This window comes from Marmota flaviventris, chromosome 9 (assembly GCF_047511675.1).
Source record: "Marmota flaviventris isolate mMarFla1 chromosome 9, mMarFla1.hap1, whole genome shotgun sequence".
NCBI lineage: Eukaryota > Metazoa > Chordata > Mammalia > Rodentia > Sciuridae > Marmota > Marmota flaviventris.
Genome location: NC_092506.1, coordinates 81,930,050 through 81,948,239, shown reverse-complemented (window position 1 = coordinate 81,948,239; position 18,190 = coordinate 81,930,050). Strand labels below are relative to the sequence as shown.

The 18,190-nt window shown below is 33.7% G+C and overlaps 1 protein-coding gene and 1 long non-coding RNA gene across 2 annotated transcripts; one reads left to right on the top strand and one right to left on the bottom strand.

Annotated features, from left to right (window-relative positions):
* Positions 1-2,988: 2,988 nt before the first annotated feature.
* LOC139707128 (uncharacterized) lies at positions 2,989-8,687 on the bottom strand. The gene is made up of 3 exons (XR_011708673.1): positions 8,320-8,687; positions 6,561-6,654; positions 2,989-4,324 (listed from the first exon to the last, which is right to left on the bottom strand). It is a non-coding gene; the product is annotated as an uncharacterized lncRNA (long non-coding RNA).
* An 88-nt stretch (positions 8,688-8,775) lies between these two features.
* On the top strand, positions 8,776-17,337 carry Cwc15 (CWC15 spliceosome associated protein homolog). The gene is made up of 7 exons (XM_027951370.2): positions 8,776-8,874; positions 10,065-10,205; positions 10,785-10,897; positions 11,612-11,700; positions 12,637-12,744; positions 15,979-16,097; positions 16,814-17,337. Exons 2-7 carry the CDS (start codon positions 10,075-10,077, stop codon positions 16,941-16,943), a joined length of 690 nt encoding a protein of 229 aa, XP_027807171.1. The 5' UTR covers positions 8,776-8,874; positions 10,065-10,074; the 3' UTR covers positions 16,944-17,337.
* The last annotated feature ends 853 nt before the right edge of the window (positions 17,338-18,190 follow it).

Sequence of the window (18,190 nt, the reverse complement as noted above, 5' to 3'; positions counted from 1 at the left end):
TTATTTTTTTATTTTATTTTTTTAATTTTTTATTGTTGGTTGTTCAAAACATTACATAGTTCTTGATATATCATATTTCACACTTTGATTCAAATGGGTTATGAACTCCCATTTTTTTCCCCATATACAGATTGCAGAATCACATCAGTTACACATCCATTGATTTACATAAAATTAAAAGTTTTTCTATTCATTTTCTCATTATGTATTGATCTTACATTCCTTTTTTAAACCTTATATTTACTATCTTCTATTAGTTTTACTAGTTTGACCATAGATTCTAGATTTTTTCCATATAAATTATCATATTTAGGGGGGATAATCTCTTATTTTTCCATTATTCATATTTCTTATTTTTTTACTTTGGAGCTGGGCAGGAAGGGGGGCCTTAAATAACTAAATGTGATCTTTAGAAAAATGTTGAATATTGACTGAGTAAAAATTCTACACTCTTTTTAGATTTTAGTAAGTGGTTCTAAACTTTAACATCAGCTTACATCCTATCATTTATCACCAAATCTTACATACCTTTGAAAGTAAAGGAAACCAGAGTTGACAGGCATAAACTGCAATGCTACTCATACAAAAAGCAGTTTAAAAGCAATAGACACATAAAACTCTGGACTCCCAAACTTCAGAACATTTTTCAAGTACTATAAAAGCTTTACAAAGTTTGCCATAAATTTGTGTCTATAAACCAAGTTTTTACAAATGTCAAAGGGCTAAAAGCACACAGGACATGTTCTCTGACCATAAAACAATAAAGTTAGAAATTAATAATCAAAAGAAAATTCCTAATTTTATTTAAAATTAAAATACATGTCTAAATAAACCTTTAATGAGAATAAAACAAAACAATGAAAATTTGGAATACTTTGATCTAAATGAGAATGAATATACTACATTTCAAACACTATGAGATGTTGGTAAATAGTATTCAAATAAAGATTTAAAGCCTTAAGGAAGAAATCTAGAAAAATTAAATGAACTAAATATCTATCTACCTGAGGAAATCAAGAGAACAAAAATAGCAACAACAACAAAAAAAAAACAAAACTAGGAGATAGTATGCATGTAAACCCATCAACTCAGGAGGCTGAAGCAGATGGATGAGCAAGTTGGAAGCCAACCTCAACAATTTAGTAAGACCCTGTCTCAAAATAACAAAATTAAGAATGTCTGGGGGTGTAGCTCAGATGTAGAGGGCTTCTAAGTTCAATCCCCTGTACTATCAAGAGAGAGAGAGAGAGAAAGAGACAGAGAGAGAGAGAAATAAAAATAAGACCAGAAGTTGATAAAATACAAAGTCAATATAAGAGAATGAACAAAATTTTTAAAAAATTGTCTAGAAAAATTAAAAACTCTTTGCTGAAAATAGTGGAGAATAAAAATATAAGATATTAATAATATTAGGAAAGAAATATTATAAAGAAGTCTCTAGCTATTGCAGACATTTAAAAAATAAAGAGACAAAGAAAAATAATATAGACTTTATGCCAGTAAATTTTAAAATTTAAGTGAAATTAATTAATTATTAGGAAAATAAAACAGCAAAATTGACACGAGAAGAATTAGAACATTAGATATATCCATAATCATGGAAGAAACTGACACAGTAGTTCAACTCCTTCCAGAAAGAAATCCAGGCTCAAGGAACTATCCCAGCAAATTTTACCAAACATCCAAAGGAAAATGTAATACCAATCATTGACATATTTTCCTGGAGAACAGAAAAAGAAAAACTCTTCTGATTCATATTATGGCATAAATTTTCTGAAACAAATCTTCAACACTATGAGAAAGGAAAATAAATAAGCCAATCTCTCTTATGAACATAGATTCAAAAATCTTAAAATCTGAGCATACTGATTCCAGAAATATATCCATCATGATCCATATAAGTCTATTTCAGTAATGAAAGATGAGGTGAAACTTAATCTCAGATGCAGTAAGTGTTTGATAATGGGATCCTAATTAGAATAAGTTACACTCCATGTATGTATAATATGTCAAAATACACTCTACCATTATACAAATATATATATACATATATATATATAAAATTTTTAAAAATCACTTTTCATCAAACTAAAAATAGTAAGAAAAATTTTAGTAGCATAAAATGTATCTACCTCTAAACTTCTGCAAAATCATAGTTAACAGAAAAAAGTTGAAAGTTTTCCCTTGCAAATCAAGAAAAAGACAAGGATACCTGTACTCAGCATTTTTATTCAACATTGTCCTGAAAGTCCTAACCAACATATGACAAGGAAAAGAGAAAGAGACTGTAAAGGAAGAAACATAGTTGTCATTATTGGCAGATGATATGATTGGATATGTGAAAAATGCAAAAGATCTGAGTAAACTACTTGCATTTAAAATAGCTGTATATAAAGAGCAATTTTCTCTGTATACTCCAGCCACAGTAATCAAAATCTAAGAAAGATGCCATTTACAATAGCATTAAATATTAAGTAGCACCTGAGGCTAACAAACAAAAGATTTGCAAGATTTCTATTAAGACAATAATATAAATATACTTAGAGAAGTATACTTTAGAGTATTTAAAGATGACCTAAATTATGGGAAAGATACAGCCTGTTAATACATTCGAAGACTTGATATTGTAAAAATGTCAATTTTTCTTAAATCCACAGAATTGATGTTATTTAATTAAAGTATTTTTTTTAAACTCGACAATTGGCTCCTAAATTTTATAGTAAAGTCAAAAAGGCCAAGCATAGCAAAGATACTCATAAAAAGAAACAAGAAGACTTGTTTGACCATGTTTCAAGACCCTTCCATCATACCTTGTGCAAAAATGAATTTCTAGCAGACTTAAGAAAGTCCTAAGAAATATTTAGAAAAGATAATCTGAAAATATCAGTATGACTTTTCAATCAAACATAACTGAATAATTTATGCAAACATAACTGAATAAATTATATTATGTATTTTCACACAATCAAATTCTATATAATACACCACAGCTACATACAACACACATTAAGTGGGAGAAAAAAAGCAAAACACAAAAGAGTACATATAATTCATTTATATAAACATTTGAAATATTTATAAAGTTCAAAAATTGGCAAGACTAACACAATTTAGAAATGCACACACAGGCATTTATTGAAATTGATTTGGGGGCTTTATACTTAATTAATTTGGAAAAAATATTCAATGTTTATTGAAAATAATGTGTATTCTGTTTTTGTTATAAGATTTTATATACATATATAAATACAATAAGCATACACATATATTACACATATATTCACACACATATAACATATATATTAGATCAATATTGTTAGTCTGCATGATCTACCAAGATGAGAACAATTTATGTTAAAAAAAGATTTCCACCATGATTGCAGATTTGTCAGCTTTTCCTTGAAATTCTTTTTGCTTCACACTTTTCCAGCTATGTGGTTAGTTGCATACATGTTCATGATTACATTATTTCCTAGTGGATTTTTCTTTGTAATATAATAAGATGCACATCTTTGTCCCTATTAATGTTACTTAATAAAAAGAATAATTTAATAATTAATATCACTCCATAAAGTCTTCTTGTTATTGTTTATATTGCCTGGCATGTATTTTTCTATTCTTTTATTTTCTATAGTTTAGATATTTTAACTATTTTTAATAAGTTTTATTCTTAATTGTCTTAGTAATAATTGTCTGGCTTGCTAATTAGTATAAAATAACCATGTAATTAGACAAGTAGTAGTTAGATTATAATATTATCCAGTAATCTAACTGGACTATCAGCAAAGAAAATTTCACACTGAGGTTATATCCAGGAAACTACCCCTCTGAACCTAAGTGTCTTCATTTAAAATCAGAATTTGGGGATAGAAGGCAAGCCACTTTTTAAAAACCTCCTTACTTATCAAAACAAATTAAAGCACTAACTTTTCGTATAGAATTAGGTTTAAATTTCAAAGCAGATTCCATTATTTATATTATTCATTAATGCAATTTTGACTCATGCGCATTGGGTTTTCTGTTTCTTATCAAAAACATCCAACATTTTTAAGCACAAATTTCAACTTTGTATATGAAAGGATTTACTAGAATTGGGAGGAAGTGATTCAATTGGTAGAAATGGAGAGAGAATGAATCAGCCTTGATTGGACTTGGGGTAGGGAATGACTTAATTAGAATTTTGATGGTATATATTGAGCCTGATCAGCACATGAATTTTCACTTAGAGATTCTCTCCTGAATGGAAATCATTTCTCTGGGTCTTGTCATATCTTCATTTCAAATCAGGATTTCAGACTAGTGGAATGTAAGTTACTTTTTTCTCCTTTAAAATATAAAAAGATTAAGACAGTAACTTTTTACATAAGAACATGATTTTTTCCTGTTAAAACTTGTTCAATCATCCATCCATCCATTCACTCATTTATCTTCTTATGTGGAAAATTATTACTGGGCAACTATTGGTGTCAGGCATTGCTTTAGATGCGTGGACTTTATCACTGAGCAAAACAAAGATCCTTGCCCTTGTAGAAATTATATTCAGAATGGAAAAGGTGGAGAAAGAAACAAATGTAACATAACTAAATTAAATAGGATCATGGAAGAAAGTTAATGCTGTGTAGAAAAAGAAGAGCAGAGTAAGGGAGATACACAGTATACAGGATTTTAGGAGACAGAAGGGAAGTACAGTTGTCATTTTAAACAAAATATCAGGGTTGGTTGGTTTAATTTGAGCAAAGACCAACAGGAGAAGGAAAACTATCTTGGCAGAGAAAATAGCTAGTTTGAGGGCCTCAAAGCAGAAGCAGCTGTGCGAGTTCAAGTATCATAGTCTAGAAAGGCAAATGAATATGATGAGTCAAAGAGTCAAAATGACTAAAGAACACCTGGGGGGGGGCCTGGGGCACTTTTGAATTTAACTATGAAGGTAACAATACCTCCCCACTGTCTGACTTAATATCCTTTTCTTTCAATCATATCCAATTCTATTAAATTTGCTTAACTGTTGCTAATTAATGCTGCAATGTGATACTTTGTTGTTAGTTATGTTCATTTTTCTCATTGGGAGATTCAGTGTCTTTCATGTTTATTGTCTATTGTTGATTTGGAATTATTCTTCCTGAATAGCCTGTTTATATCTTTGTTAATTTTAACTGGGTTGTTTGTATTTTTATATTATGTATATTAGTGTACATATTATATTAGTATTAACAGTAGTCGTAGCAACCCTTTCTGTTATAGACATGAAATTTATCTGCTAATCTAGTAGTTAGCAATTGACTTTGTATTTGGCATATTGGCTATAAAACTAATTTTTATCATATACATGACTTTTTAAAAATCATATATTTTAAAGCTCTTAGAGGGTCTACCTTGATTAAAATGTCTTTTCAAGCACTAGGTACTATAATTTCTTAAAATTTTCTTTTTAGATTATTATGGTCTTTTTTCCCCTTTGGGGTATTGTTTTTGTATTAGCTTTGAAGCTAGAATTCGTCCATTACTTCCTGCCTTAAGAATAGCCAGTTTTGCAATCACAGTTATTAAATACAACACCCTTTTTACACTATAAAACACTATCTCTGTCAGATCTGGAGAATTTATACAGTTAAGATATACCATACTATGTCCAAAAGCTATTAAGTATGATTTGAAAAGGATGGCTTTGTAGATTATGAGAAACAAGAAATAAAGCAGTCATTAAGAAGTCCAGAGGATTAGGATCCAAAGCACAAGGGGGTTTGAGGTCACCTCCTTTCTAGTTACACATGGAAAGCTGAGGATATGGGCATAGCCAAAGGCAACTTGATAGATATGCCCAAAGGTAAGATAAGGAGTCCTTGTTTAAGAGTTTCTATTTTACCAGATAAATCAAAAGATCTTCCACTCTCAAGAAAGAAGATGAGAAAGGAAAGGAAATGGAAGAGGCACATGGACTTAAAGAAAGAGGGAAATGTGGGAAATGTTATTGAGTAGAAAAATAAACAATTAGAAAAATAGAGGAAGATTGTTAGGCAGAATTAAGGACCCAACTAGATTTCTGTGATAACAGGTTTAAATTAAGAATTATAGAGAGGTTATATGATTTTTTCTGGTTAACTTAGCAGATAGGGTAAATTTTAAGCTTTTACTGAAATTTCCAACTTTTAGTTTCTTTTTCTTAATATTTTCAAAACTGCTTATGTCAAAGTTTTATAGTTCAATTTTCTGATAAGTATTTTCAGATCATTTATGTATAAATTTTTTTAGTATTTTTCTTATTAATACTTTTAGACCATTTTAGTTAGAATCTTTTAATTTTGTGAATGGATTGATTATAATGTACATTGGTACTAATGAAATCATGGCATGCTTATTAAATTAAAGTTAGCAGTTAAAAGAATGGGTAGTAGGCTATGAGTTAAATGGATTGGGGTTACTCACTCAGGGTTGATAAAGGCAGTTAGAATATAAAAAGTGTGGGTATTTTCTAAAACTGTGTCACCATCTTGTCATTGTTACTTCATTCCCCTATTTCATAGTACATGATTCATTCATTCATTCATTCAACAAATACTTACTCAGCACCTATTATGTGCCAGGCACTGTTCTATATGCAGAGGATACACCAGTGAACAAGAGAGACAAGGTTCCTGATTTCCTGGAACTTATGTTCTAATATAGGAAAATAGACAATAATAATAAAAAAATAATATTAATAATAATAATAGCTAACATTTATTTAGCAAGTACTGTTTGCTGAGACAGTTCTAAGCACTTTACAAGTATTAATTTACTTAATCCTTTCAGTAACATTATGAGGTAGGAACTAGAATTATCCCCATTTTTGCATGAGGAAATTGAGGGCACAGAAAGGGAAAATGACTTGCCTAAGGTTACAAAACTAGGAAAGGACAGGACTAGAATTTAGAACCTAGACTAGATCTTTACTCTCCATGCCTTTGTGATATGCGATACAGCCTCTCAGATAAAAAACAAAGCAATACAACAAGCAATAAATTCAGGAAGTGTTTGGTTTTATGAAAAGTAAAACAGGGTTATATGAGAGTGTGTTCACTGGAGGGGTGGGGTGTTGATGTAGATGTCAGGAAAAACCTCACCGAGGAGGTGGCATCTGAGCTGAAAGTTGAAGAATAGCAGTTGTTATATTGGGACTGAGATAACAGAAAATCTAGTGCAAAAATAAAGAATCTTTCCTTGTTTTGTGAAATAAATGCCCACTTGGCTACATCTTGAGCTTAGTATGTAATTGACTGAATGAACCAGAAATCAGGGAGGTATGCAAGAGTTAGGTTCCACGGGGCCTCAGGAGATATTATTAATTTTTAAGTGCAATAGATTTTTATGCAGGAGAATAATGCTATCTAACAATTTTAAAACATAACTCTTGCTGCTATATGTAAAATTGTAGCTAAAGAGGAGGCAGGAAGATCCACTAGGAGGTAATCACATCCAAGTGGAAGATGATGGTGGCTTGCTTGGATGAGGGCAGTAGCAGTGAATTGAAATGTTGGGTAAATTTTTAAAAAACTGGTAAGATTTGCAAATGAATAGGATATGAAGAGTGAAGGAAAAGCAATTTAAGTAGGTCTTTCAGGATTCTGGATGTGAGACTGGTGAAAGAATACCTTCAAGTAAGATAAAAATGAAGATTTTTTATTTTTTCCAGAGTTTCCTGACATCTATTCCTCAATAGTTTGGTGTAGGAGCATTTGCTCTAGTATGAGAGTTAACCTGCCCCCCACCCTACCCCCGTGCTGGGGTGGGGGTGGGTCAAGATTTTTATCTCGAACTTTATGGGCGAGGAGGGTTTTTTCTTTCTTCATTTGAAAGTTTTTTGAAGAAAGAATCCATGGAGAGAGGGTTTAAGCATCCAATTACGTAAAATTTGACATTTGAAACTAAATTGGGGGAGCTGAATTTTCATTTGTTGAACAATGACTTATTGAGCATTTACTATGCTCCAAGATCTGTGATGAAAATAGCAATGCAAACAAAGCAAAAAAAGATACCTGCTCTCGGTCTTTTTTTTTTTTTTTTTCTTTTGATAGCAGTGGGAGACCATTGGTGATTATTTCCCCCAGGTTTTCATTGTCTTATTTAAACTTCACCTAACGCTTGAGTAGCCATCTTAATTCCATCTCGCGCTTCTGACAGCTGGGCCCACCGTTCTAAACGTTCAACGTCATAAACGCTAAAACTGACATCGCCCCTCCCATTAGAACTTAGCGCTTAAAAAAAAAAAAAAAGATAAAAATTTTAACCAACAATACGACTACAACCTTTGCTTTGAAGTCTAAGGTTTTTGAGGAATGGTACCTTTATAAAGATCGTGGATGCCCCCGTACATATTTGTTCTTTCTTCATATCCAATTAAGTGAAAATACTAGTCTTTCCATAGCCCAACTCCCTAGGCTGGTTGGGTCTAGCTCAGGAGCAGGACGGAAGCAGGAGCCGTTGGATTTTAACAGTTTGATATAATCCTTTTCCACGCTCTCTCCCGCTAGTTGCGGACGTGGTGTCGGCTACCCGGGGCTTTCCGTCCACGCAGTACCGGAATGAAGGAGTCTGGGAGGGGGTCGGGGAAGGAAAAGACGGAAAAGACATTAAGTAATTGGTTCTCCAAGGTATAAAAATGATATTTAGGGTCTACTCTAAGGCACAGATTTCAAACGCCCGCCCCCTGGGCTGTCTCAGCCCCACCCCCTACTGTCGTCACGCTGACTTCCACCCGGGCCTCTGCTGATTGGTGGTTAAAGCGCTTGGGTTTTGCTTCCGGGTCTTAGGCTTTGGCCCTGGGAGCAGAGGATTCTGGGGGCCGAGAGTGGCAATGGTATCTGTGTGATCTGCGGAGGTGGTCAGACCTCGGCCAAGGTGAGCTGCAGGCCAAGGTGTTTCTTCTGCGGGTGGGAAAAGAAAGGTGGGGTCGGAGTCGGCGGCGGGCGGAGGAGCTCCGGAGCAGTAGTCAGGGCTGGTGCGTGCGAAGCTCTTGGGCCCACCGCAGAGAAAGCGGCGCCAAGGCAGCTTTGCCTGTGGCTTAGGTGGGCCTGGGGTACTCCCACCGCCTTCCCCCACGGGTGAAAAGACAGCGAGTTCCTGGTGACAGCCCAAGGGCACGCTCCCGGGATACCAAATCGCGAGGTGTGCAGGACGCGGAGGCACCTAGCAGCAGACAACCCTGTTTCTCCCTCTCTGGACACACGCCTTTACCCTTTATGAAACTCAAGAGAGGTATACCCCTCAAAATCTTTCCATTTCCTTGTTCTTTTGATAGGAGTGGGAAACCATTGTTTTTCCGATGCTAATGGGATTTAGCGATTGTGCCAGGTGGTAGGTACTCTTGGTTACCCAGAGCTGAACGTAACATACAGAATGTGTTCCTGATTTTTTTGGTTATTAGAATCCTTTGGGAGTGGGTTTCCTGTCTTCTGAGGGTCTCTTAAATTATAACCTTAAAAGGGCTGATTTATATTGTGATGACTTACAGGGGAAAATCAACAAATGGTTGTTAAAATTTTGCCCATGTAACTGTCATTGAATTTTAGCACACTTACCTCCTGGACACTCAGTAAGTTTGTCAGTGATTTTTAAGTTTTGTTTCGATTAACTTATTTGTTGTTCTGTGAAGTTTAGAAATAATGCAAATCTTGGAAGCTTGGGGGAATGTGGTTGAGAATTCTTAAAACTTAAGAGGTGAAACTGTATATTACAAGAAATTGAGCATGTCATGTCCCATAATTCCAATAATCCTAAAAGGAATATCCCCATTCCACCGATGACAGAAACAAGTTAGGGGACTTGCCCAAGACCAGGCAGCCAGGAGAACAACAGGATCACAAACTTAGATCCTCATGACAGAATTTTTTGTAGTAGTAACTATCTGCAAAGCTATATTCCTTGTTTACCCCTTAGGCCATAGTTTGTTTCCTTAGAACTTGTGTATAGAAAGATTATGCAATTTTGGAGGGATGAGTTTTGAAATTATTTCACAAGGGTAGATATTGATGAATAAATTTATGAAGCAAGAATTCTTTTGGGAATAACTTAATACTGTTTTTCTTCAGAGCATAAAACATGACAACAGCAGCCAGGCCGACTTTTGAACCTGCAAGAGGTGGAAGAGGAAAAGGAGAAGGTGATTTGAGCCAACTCTCAAAGCAGTATTCAAGCAGAGATCTTCCCTCTCATACAAAGATAAAATACAGGTAATAAAGACTTTCCAAAGACCACATCTGTTAAATGGCATGATCATGATATATGATCAAGTTTGAGTTATCACTTATCACTTAGGTTATCTATTTTTAAAGGAATAGAATGCAACAGAGGGCTTAACAATAAAATTATGCTATATGATTTTAAAGTGCTACTAACATTCCTTCAGCAGAAATTGCTGTTAACCAGGAATTTCCATATGTGGAGGGAAGAGTACCTAATATTACCTCAGAGAAACTATGCACTTTCAGCACAAGTTAGTGGGATAAATGTTATACTGTAACAAGCTCTTGAGTCTATATAATGGGAACAAAAATTAAGGACGTTTTAATCAATCTGCGACCATATTAAGCAAAGTATGTGATTCGTTTGGGGCTTCTTAAAATATTGGAAATATCACAAGTGCTAGTTAGTAACCTTCAGATTAGGTTACTATCTTGTCCTCTTCTTTGTTTTATCTTTGAGGGACAAAATTGTACTTGTGAATTGAATTGTCTTCCATTCACATGTGATTTTGTTTTCTTGGGGTTGGACGGGTCGTAACATTTTGTCCTGATTTGTTTCCACTTTAGACAAACTACTCAGGATGCCCCTGAAGAGGTTCGTAACCGGGACTTCAGGAGGGAGTTGGAAGAAAGAGAGAGAGCTGCTGCACGAGAAAAAAATAGAGATCGTCCAACCCGAGGTATCAACCCTGTCCCAAACATTTGTCTCCTAAAATTATATTGTCCATGGTTTTTCTTTCATGTAGTAATTAGAAAGGGTTCATATTTTTGTGAGCTTTACTTCCTTAAATAATGAGAGATAATGAAGTTTATTCCAATTTCATCCTTTTATCCTTCTATAATAGAAGGAACAGGGTGATCTGGAGATATTCAGCAGCCATCATTTTATTTCAAATCAAAAGTTTTAACTCATTAGAGCAGCCAGGCCCCAGGATTTCTGTCTGAGAAATTTTATGTTTTCAGACAGGTAGTGATGCGTGCCTGTATTCCTAGTAACTCTGGAGGCTGAGGCAGATGAATTGCAAGTTTCAGGCCAGCCTCAGCAAAATAACAAAAAGAGCTGGGAATATAGCTCAGTGGTAAAGGGCCCTGAGTTAGATTCCCAGTACCACCACCCTCATCCCCCCAAAAAAAGAGATTTAATGTTTTCAGTTTATATAAACTTCACCCTGAATTTCCTGAGGTTGCAGTTCTAATATTAAAATCAGTCCTTTTATTAATATATTTAATATTTACCAACAATATTTACCAAAGACTTATTTGCCAGTCATAATAGGTGATCCCTGATGGCATGATGCTTTGAATATGGATTCTTCATACCTATAGGTCCCTAAAACATTATAAGAAATGCAGCACTTGTTTCACTAAGTTAAATAATGTGTGTTTTCCACCAGAACATACAACCTCCTCTTCAGTGTCAAAGAAGCCTCGGCTAGATCAGATTCCTGCTGCCAACCTCGATGCAGATGATCCTCTAACAGATGTAAGTTTTTTTGTTTTCTTTCATTTGAGTATTTTTCTTTGCCAAGGGTTCAAGAACAAGTTTGATATCTAGAGAACTCACTGTGAAAGCAGTCTATTAAAGAACATGCCTTCCTCCAGAAGAATTCTTTATATTAAACCCTAGAGTTGAGCTACTTTTTTTATATACACAGGGCACACATTGGGCTCTCTGGAAACATTCCCTGTAGTTATACCCTAGGGCCTTTCCTCATTAGCTATGATCAGATGTATTATGCACATGCTGGTTCCCTCTGTGTTTAGGGAGGAAAGTAATCTAAGCAGAATTTTTTTAAAGTTAGCATATCAATTAAAATTCAGTGGGACTCCATAGTCAGTAGTTTGTGCTTTTCTACAAAACAGTGAAAAAATGAGTGGCCTTTCCTAGATAAGATGTAATCGTGCACATATGTCAGCAATTAATTCTAGAGCTGACTGATGAAGTTATAGTCATTAAAACAAGAAGCTCAGTTATAAGTGTGATTTAATTATTATTCATTTGAAATTATTTTATTGTGGAATTTAATGCTCTTTTTTGCATGTCTGATCATCCTTACTTAATAACTTAAAATTGCTGTAAGTTACATACTATCATTCTGTCTCTCCTAAAGTGAACCCTGTACATACCTACTGTATTTCATTATGAGGTGTTCCTTTTTCTAATTTTAGCCATGTAAATTTGAAAGGTACTTTATTAGGAGTTGACATTTTAGGAAGTATTCTAAGCTTTTTGTGAGATTTTTATTTATTTGGTTGGTTGTTGATTTTAATCATAATATTCAAGTGCAGTTATTTTCCCACTAGGAAAATTAATTCTGTCCCAAAAATATGGTAAATATAGTTTTTAAGGGACAAAAAATTAACATTTTGCATTTTCCCTCCAACATCATGGATAATTACTGCTTTTTACTGTTTTTAGGAGGAAGATGAAGATTTTGAAGAGGAGAGTGATGATGATGATACTGCAGCTCTCCTTGCAGAACTAGAAAAAATTAAAAAAGAAAGAGCAGAAGAGCAGGCCAGGAAGGTAAAAATCTAAGGGTTAAGTATTTATATATCCCATCTTCACATGCTAAAATAGGAATATTTTTTATTCAAATAATATCTTCTTATATTAGAAATTTTCCTTACCATGTCTAAATATTGTGGCACCTGAAGTCCTATAAATCTGATTATTTTTATGACATTTTAAGGATCCTGGTTATGTTGGAAATTCTAAACAGTTCAGGCATGCTGAATAATACTCCTCAACTTGCTTATATTTACTTGTTTGTTCTTTGTTCAATAGACATTTAGTTAGTGTTAAGTGTCAGAAGAACCAACATGATTAAGATTAGTCTACAAATTTCTCTCTCTTGTCTCCTGCCTAGACACTTGTGAGGCAACCTGTCAATAGATTTTATATACAATCTATGCCAAGTTATCATACTCTTGTATACCCAGTCTTTCCAGTTATACAGTGGGAGAAAAGAATGCTTACCTCAAAAATTTAGAGATAAAACTGAGAAGGCAAGCAGGAGTCCAAGCATTGGCAGTTTGTATTTATATTAAACCCTAGAGTGTTAAAGGAACTGAATTAAACCCAGTGTTAAAGGAACTGAATTTTGTTCTAAAGGATGAAAAGCCAGTAGAGTTTAGCAGTAGATTGGTAAGAGTGCATATGCATTTTGGAAAGTATAGAAGATGGATTGGAAATAACTGAGTGAGGAGGCTATTTCGATACTCCTTATGGGTAATGAAGAGAATCTTAACTTACATGATAGAAGTTGGAATTGGTAGAAATAAACAGGTGCTGGGAAAGCTCTCAAGGAGGAGAATTGACCAAATAAAGTGAGTGATTGGTTGTGGAAGCAAAGATGACACCCACCACACACACACAGTCTTAGTATATGTTGGTGCCATATAGTAATACATGGAAAGCAGAAAAATGGGTATGTTTAGGCAGAGGGAAAAAAACTTGAATTCTATTTTGAACATGGTGAATTTGACACATTAGAAGACATTCAAGTAAAGATATCTGCACCCATTTTCAGCCAGAGTAGTACAGCTTTTTTTATGGATGTCAGCGTAAGATTTCATTTGAGCCGTGGGTTATGTTTTTAAAAATAAAAAGCAAGGGGGCAGTTGAGTGTGGGGAGAGAAGACACTGATAAAAGTTAATGATAAGAATCTTGGGAAGTAGATTTGTAAAGTCCATGTTAGTCAGAAGGGTCAGGGAAATTTTCAGGAAAAAAAAATAATATGAGATAGTCTTAGAATTCAGATTGGAAGAAGAAAGGATTTTTTTTTGTTGTTGGTGATGGCAGTGGTAATTTTGTGGGTTCTTTTGTTTTGTTTGAATGCTACGAATCAAACCCAGGGCCTCATACATGCTAGACAAGCACTCTACTTCCAGTCCCAAGAAAATTATTTGCAAATAAACTTCTCATTAAAGTTTGACATAGGAAAGCATAATTCCTATTAATAGCTTGCAGTTTTTATCTAATGTTTAAAAATAAATATCAAGAACATTACCAATGTCACTCGTCTGCCACTAGAGGGCAGTTGTTCCAAATTCTTTGAGGTTCTCTATTCTCTGTATCTAGACTGAAAGAACTTTAAATGCTTTTGGTTGATGTTTAGGCAGGATAAATATTTTAGATGAAAGATATGGGAGATTCATCTAATCTCTTTGTGAAAAATGTGTTGGTATTTCTTGAAGTCACATGACAATTTTATTCCCTTAGTCCCTGTTTTTCTATTCTATAAACTTTTTTGAGGTATCTCAAAGTAACATTTTCAAACTAATTAACCTATGTCAAGGTTTAGTACACTTTGTATAAAAGGTCAGATATTAAGTATTTTGAACTGCCTTGTCATCAGCCTGTGAATCCTCTGTTGCAACTGCTCTGCTGTTGTAGCACAAAAGCAGCCTATGCTCCAATAAAATTTCTTTCTCATAAATAGCAGGAAAGGGATTGTTTAGATTTGATCTGCAGGCTATCTTACTGCTACCTTTTGTGCCTAATATTTGATGGAAGAAGTTGGTGCTTTTTTCCCCTCCAGTGCTGTATGTGACAATCAAGTAACCAAAGGAAATAATATTGCAGATATTAAAAGACTGGAACCTTATATGTTAACGCATTATTATTACAAATTTCATACATTATATACTTGAGCTCCTAATTTTTATAGCATCTCAAAGAAATGTCTTTTCACTTTTAGCATCCATGTAATTTGTTAAAAATAAATAGGTAATTTTTAGAAAGCTATTTATGTTCTAATCTTCCAGGGGATGGTTCCTAACTTGCTTAAGATCTGGTCCAAAGCAGTTTTTCTGTTTATTTTCATAAAAATCTCACCTGCCAGTTATTTGTCCTGATAAAAATGAAATGCATTGTTTATATTTGCATATTAAAATGAACAATCGGTAACTTTTATGGAAAATTGGATTACTTTTAAAGTAACTTCTGAGCAATTGTTTTTTTCCCTTGATCTACTAAGTTAACAATTTCTGTCATCCTCAAAATACAACAAAATGGGATTTTTATTTGGTTTAAGATAATATGTTTCAGGCAAATCTAGAAGTTGCAGCTAAAGATTTGGAAACTTCATGTTCCTGGTTCTGAAAATGAAACTGCAGGTGATTTGAGTTTGAAGAGATTGATGCTAAAATAAAATGAAAACAATGTTATAACTAGTGAAGGATAAGAGGTATAAAAATAGAAAGTGGATGACAATAAATCCTAAAAACAAAGTGGATACACTTCAGGAATGTTGTACATGATTGTTTGTCTTATTTTAGGAGTTACTCTTTAGATATTAATAATAATTTTATCATTAATCCTAGAGATGTAAGCTTACATTGTTAGTAATTTAAAATGGAAGTATTTTTATCAGTTTGTCTGTGGCCCTTTAAATAGCTTTGCTAAATGTCTTTTTTATGTTTAATATGTTCTTAAATTATAAATGTAAAACAAAATTTAAAGTAATTTGTTTTATATGTTCTTCAAAAGAAAACAGACTTAAATATGCATCACAAAGCTTTTCAGAATTGGGAGATACTAATGACTGTATGATAGCAAGTATGAAATATTTATAATAAAGATGCCAGATTGTTTTTTTTTTTTTTTTATGAGCTTTTCTGTTATCTTAAGAATCAAAATAGAAAGAAGACTACCTTGATGCATATCTTTCCTCTTTAAACAATTCTAACAGTCTCTCTCTTTTTTTCTTTAATGAGCTAATATAAGAAAATTGCATCTTCCTCTTTCATTGCCAGGAACAAGAACAAAAAGCTGAAGAAGAGAGAATTCGTATGGAGAACATTCTGAGTGGAAACCCTCTTCTTAATCTCACTGGCCCTTCCCAGCCTCAGGCCAACTTCAAAGTTAAAAGAAGGTACTATAAGTAATGGGTTAGAATTCTATATACAGATTATGAGTTGGACAGCAAAGTATATTATGTAATGCTTCTAAAACTCCGCCTTCCACTGATATTTTTCTTTCTCTAATTTTCGAGTAATAAAAGAAAGAAAAGAAAATTTTCTGCAGATATTTATAACCAGCTACATATCAAATAATGATCTAAACACTAGGGTAAGAGTAATGAACTAAGCAGTCTTGGGAACCTTACAAAGCTTATGTATATTAAGTACGTGTGTCCTTGGCCCCAAGACTGCTCTTCACATTCAGATATTCACTAGAAGGATTCAGGGCACTTAGCTTATAATTATATTCATGGCTAACATAGAAAAGATATGAAACCAGGTTGGGTTTTTGTATTTGGTACCAAGGATTAAACTTGGGGGCACTGGACCACTGAGCCACATCCCCAGCCCTATTTTATATTTTATTTACAGACAGGGTCTTGCTGAGTTGCTTAGCATCTCGCTTTTGCTGAGGCTGGCTTTGAACTCACTATTCTCCTGTCTCAGCCTCCCGAGCCACTGGGATTGCAAGACTTATGAATTGAGTATTACTTTGTTCTTTTGTTGTGTCAAATGATGTGCACATTGAGCATCTTTCTGTGTAATGACTATGCTTTACAATGCACATGGTATTCTTGTCTCCTAATAAAAACATTATAAGGCATTTTATTTTCATTTTTCCTTTCAGGTGGGACGACGATGTTGTGTTCAAGAACTGCGCAAAAGGTGTAGATGATCAAAAGAAAGACAAAAGATTTGTAAACGATACACTGCGATCTGAATTTCACAAAAAATTCATGGAGAAATATATTAAGTAGTACAGTTTTATGTGCTTAATTAAAGACTGTAAAATGTTAAGGATCATTTTGATGTTTTTTTTTTTTTTCCTTTTCCGCCGTCTAAATGGTATATAATAGACTTCCCTAATTTTAAGTTCCAAAGTATCTTTTCCTTTATTGAGACCTTATTGATAATGGACTTGGAAATAGGTTTAACTCCATTTCTATTCTCTGAATGTTTTCAATCATGTTTGGTTTTTTTTTTTAATATGGGAAAAAAGAACCTGCTTGTAATAAATGATTTTAATCTAAATAACTGAATCTGTGTCCCCAGCTTTTCATTGTGATGAATGCAGCTTATAAAATGTTGCATCATGTTTTTCAAAAAAATTATATATTGTTTCTTTGTGCATTAAATTTTTCCTTTATTCTCTTCAGTGGTTTAAAATCTATGTGTTTCTGCTTTGTAACTCAAGTTTCTTTCACCAGAGAAAAAAGTTAATTCTTAATCATTTAGGAGTTCTTAATATTTTCGACATGTGTTTTGAAGAGTATGATGAAAGATTAAAGGGATTCCATTTTGGACCACATGTTGGAATAGAAGTGTCGTCAATTAGTTGGTGGCACCCCAGGTTTACATCTAGGAAGGCACAAAGTACCTCACTTCTGCAGGTACTCATTTCTTTTCTTTTGGCCATGACAGGAACTCTTAAGTATTCCAAGAAAAGCATATGGCACTCACTTTGTCCTGGATGCTGAACTGCTGTGTTTCTCTTGAATGAACTAAGAGTTTGGATGTATAGTTTATGCAAAGCTGAGGAGTTTCAAATCAAGCATAAAACTTTTGGAAATAGAATTTGTTATGTTGGAGGCCATATCTGTAGAAGTGGGAGAGAGAGATAGCTAGTCCTTACTAAAAGCATTACTCCTAGAAAATGAAGTTTTCCTAAACCCGAGCTATGTTGAAAGGTGCCACTTTGATAGAAATTTAGAACCAGAAATTGAGCTTCACACAGATAGAGACCCCCCTTTTTGGGGGGAGGTGGAATTGGACTTTATAGAAATTAAGAACTTATTAAAAAATATCAATAGGAAAATGAAGAAAGTCGCAGGCAAGGATAATATAATATAAATATCTGTCCATCCATCTGACAAAGGAGTTCTATCCAGAAGGTATAAAGATCATATTATAAACCAATTAAGACAAAAAAAAATTATTTTTAAAGAATGGGAACAAAAGAATATCCAAATGGCTATTATGCATATGAAAAGATATCAACATCACT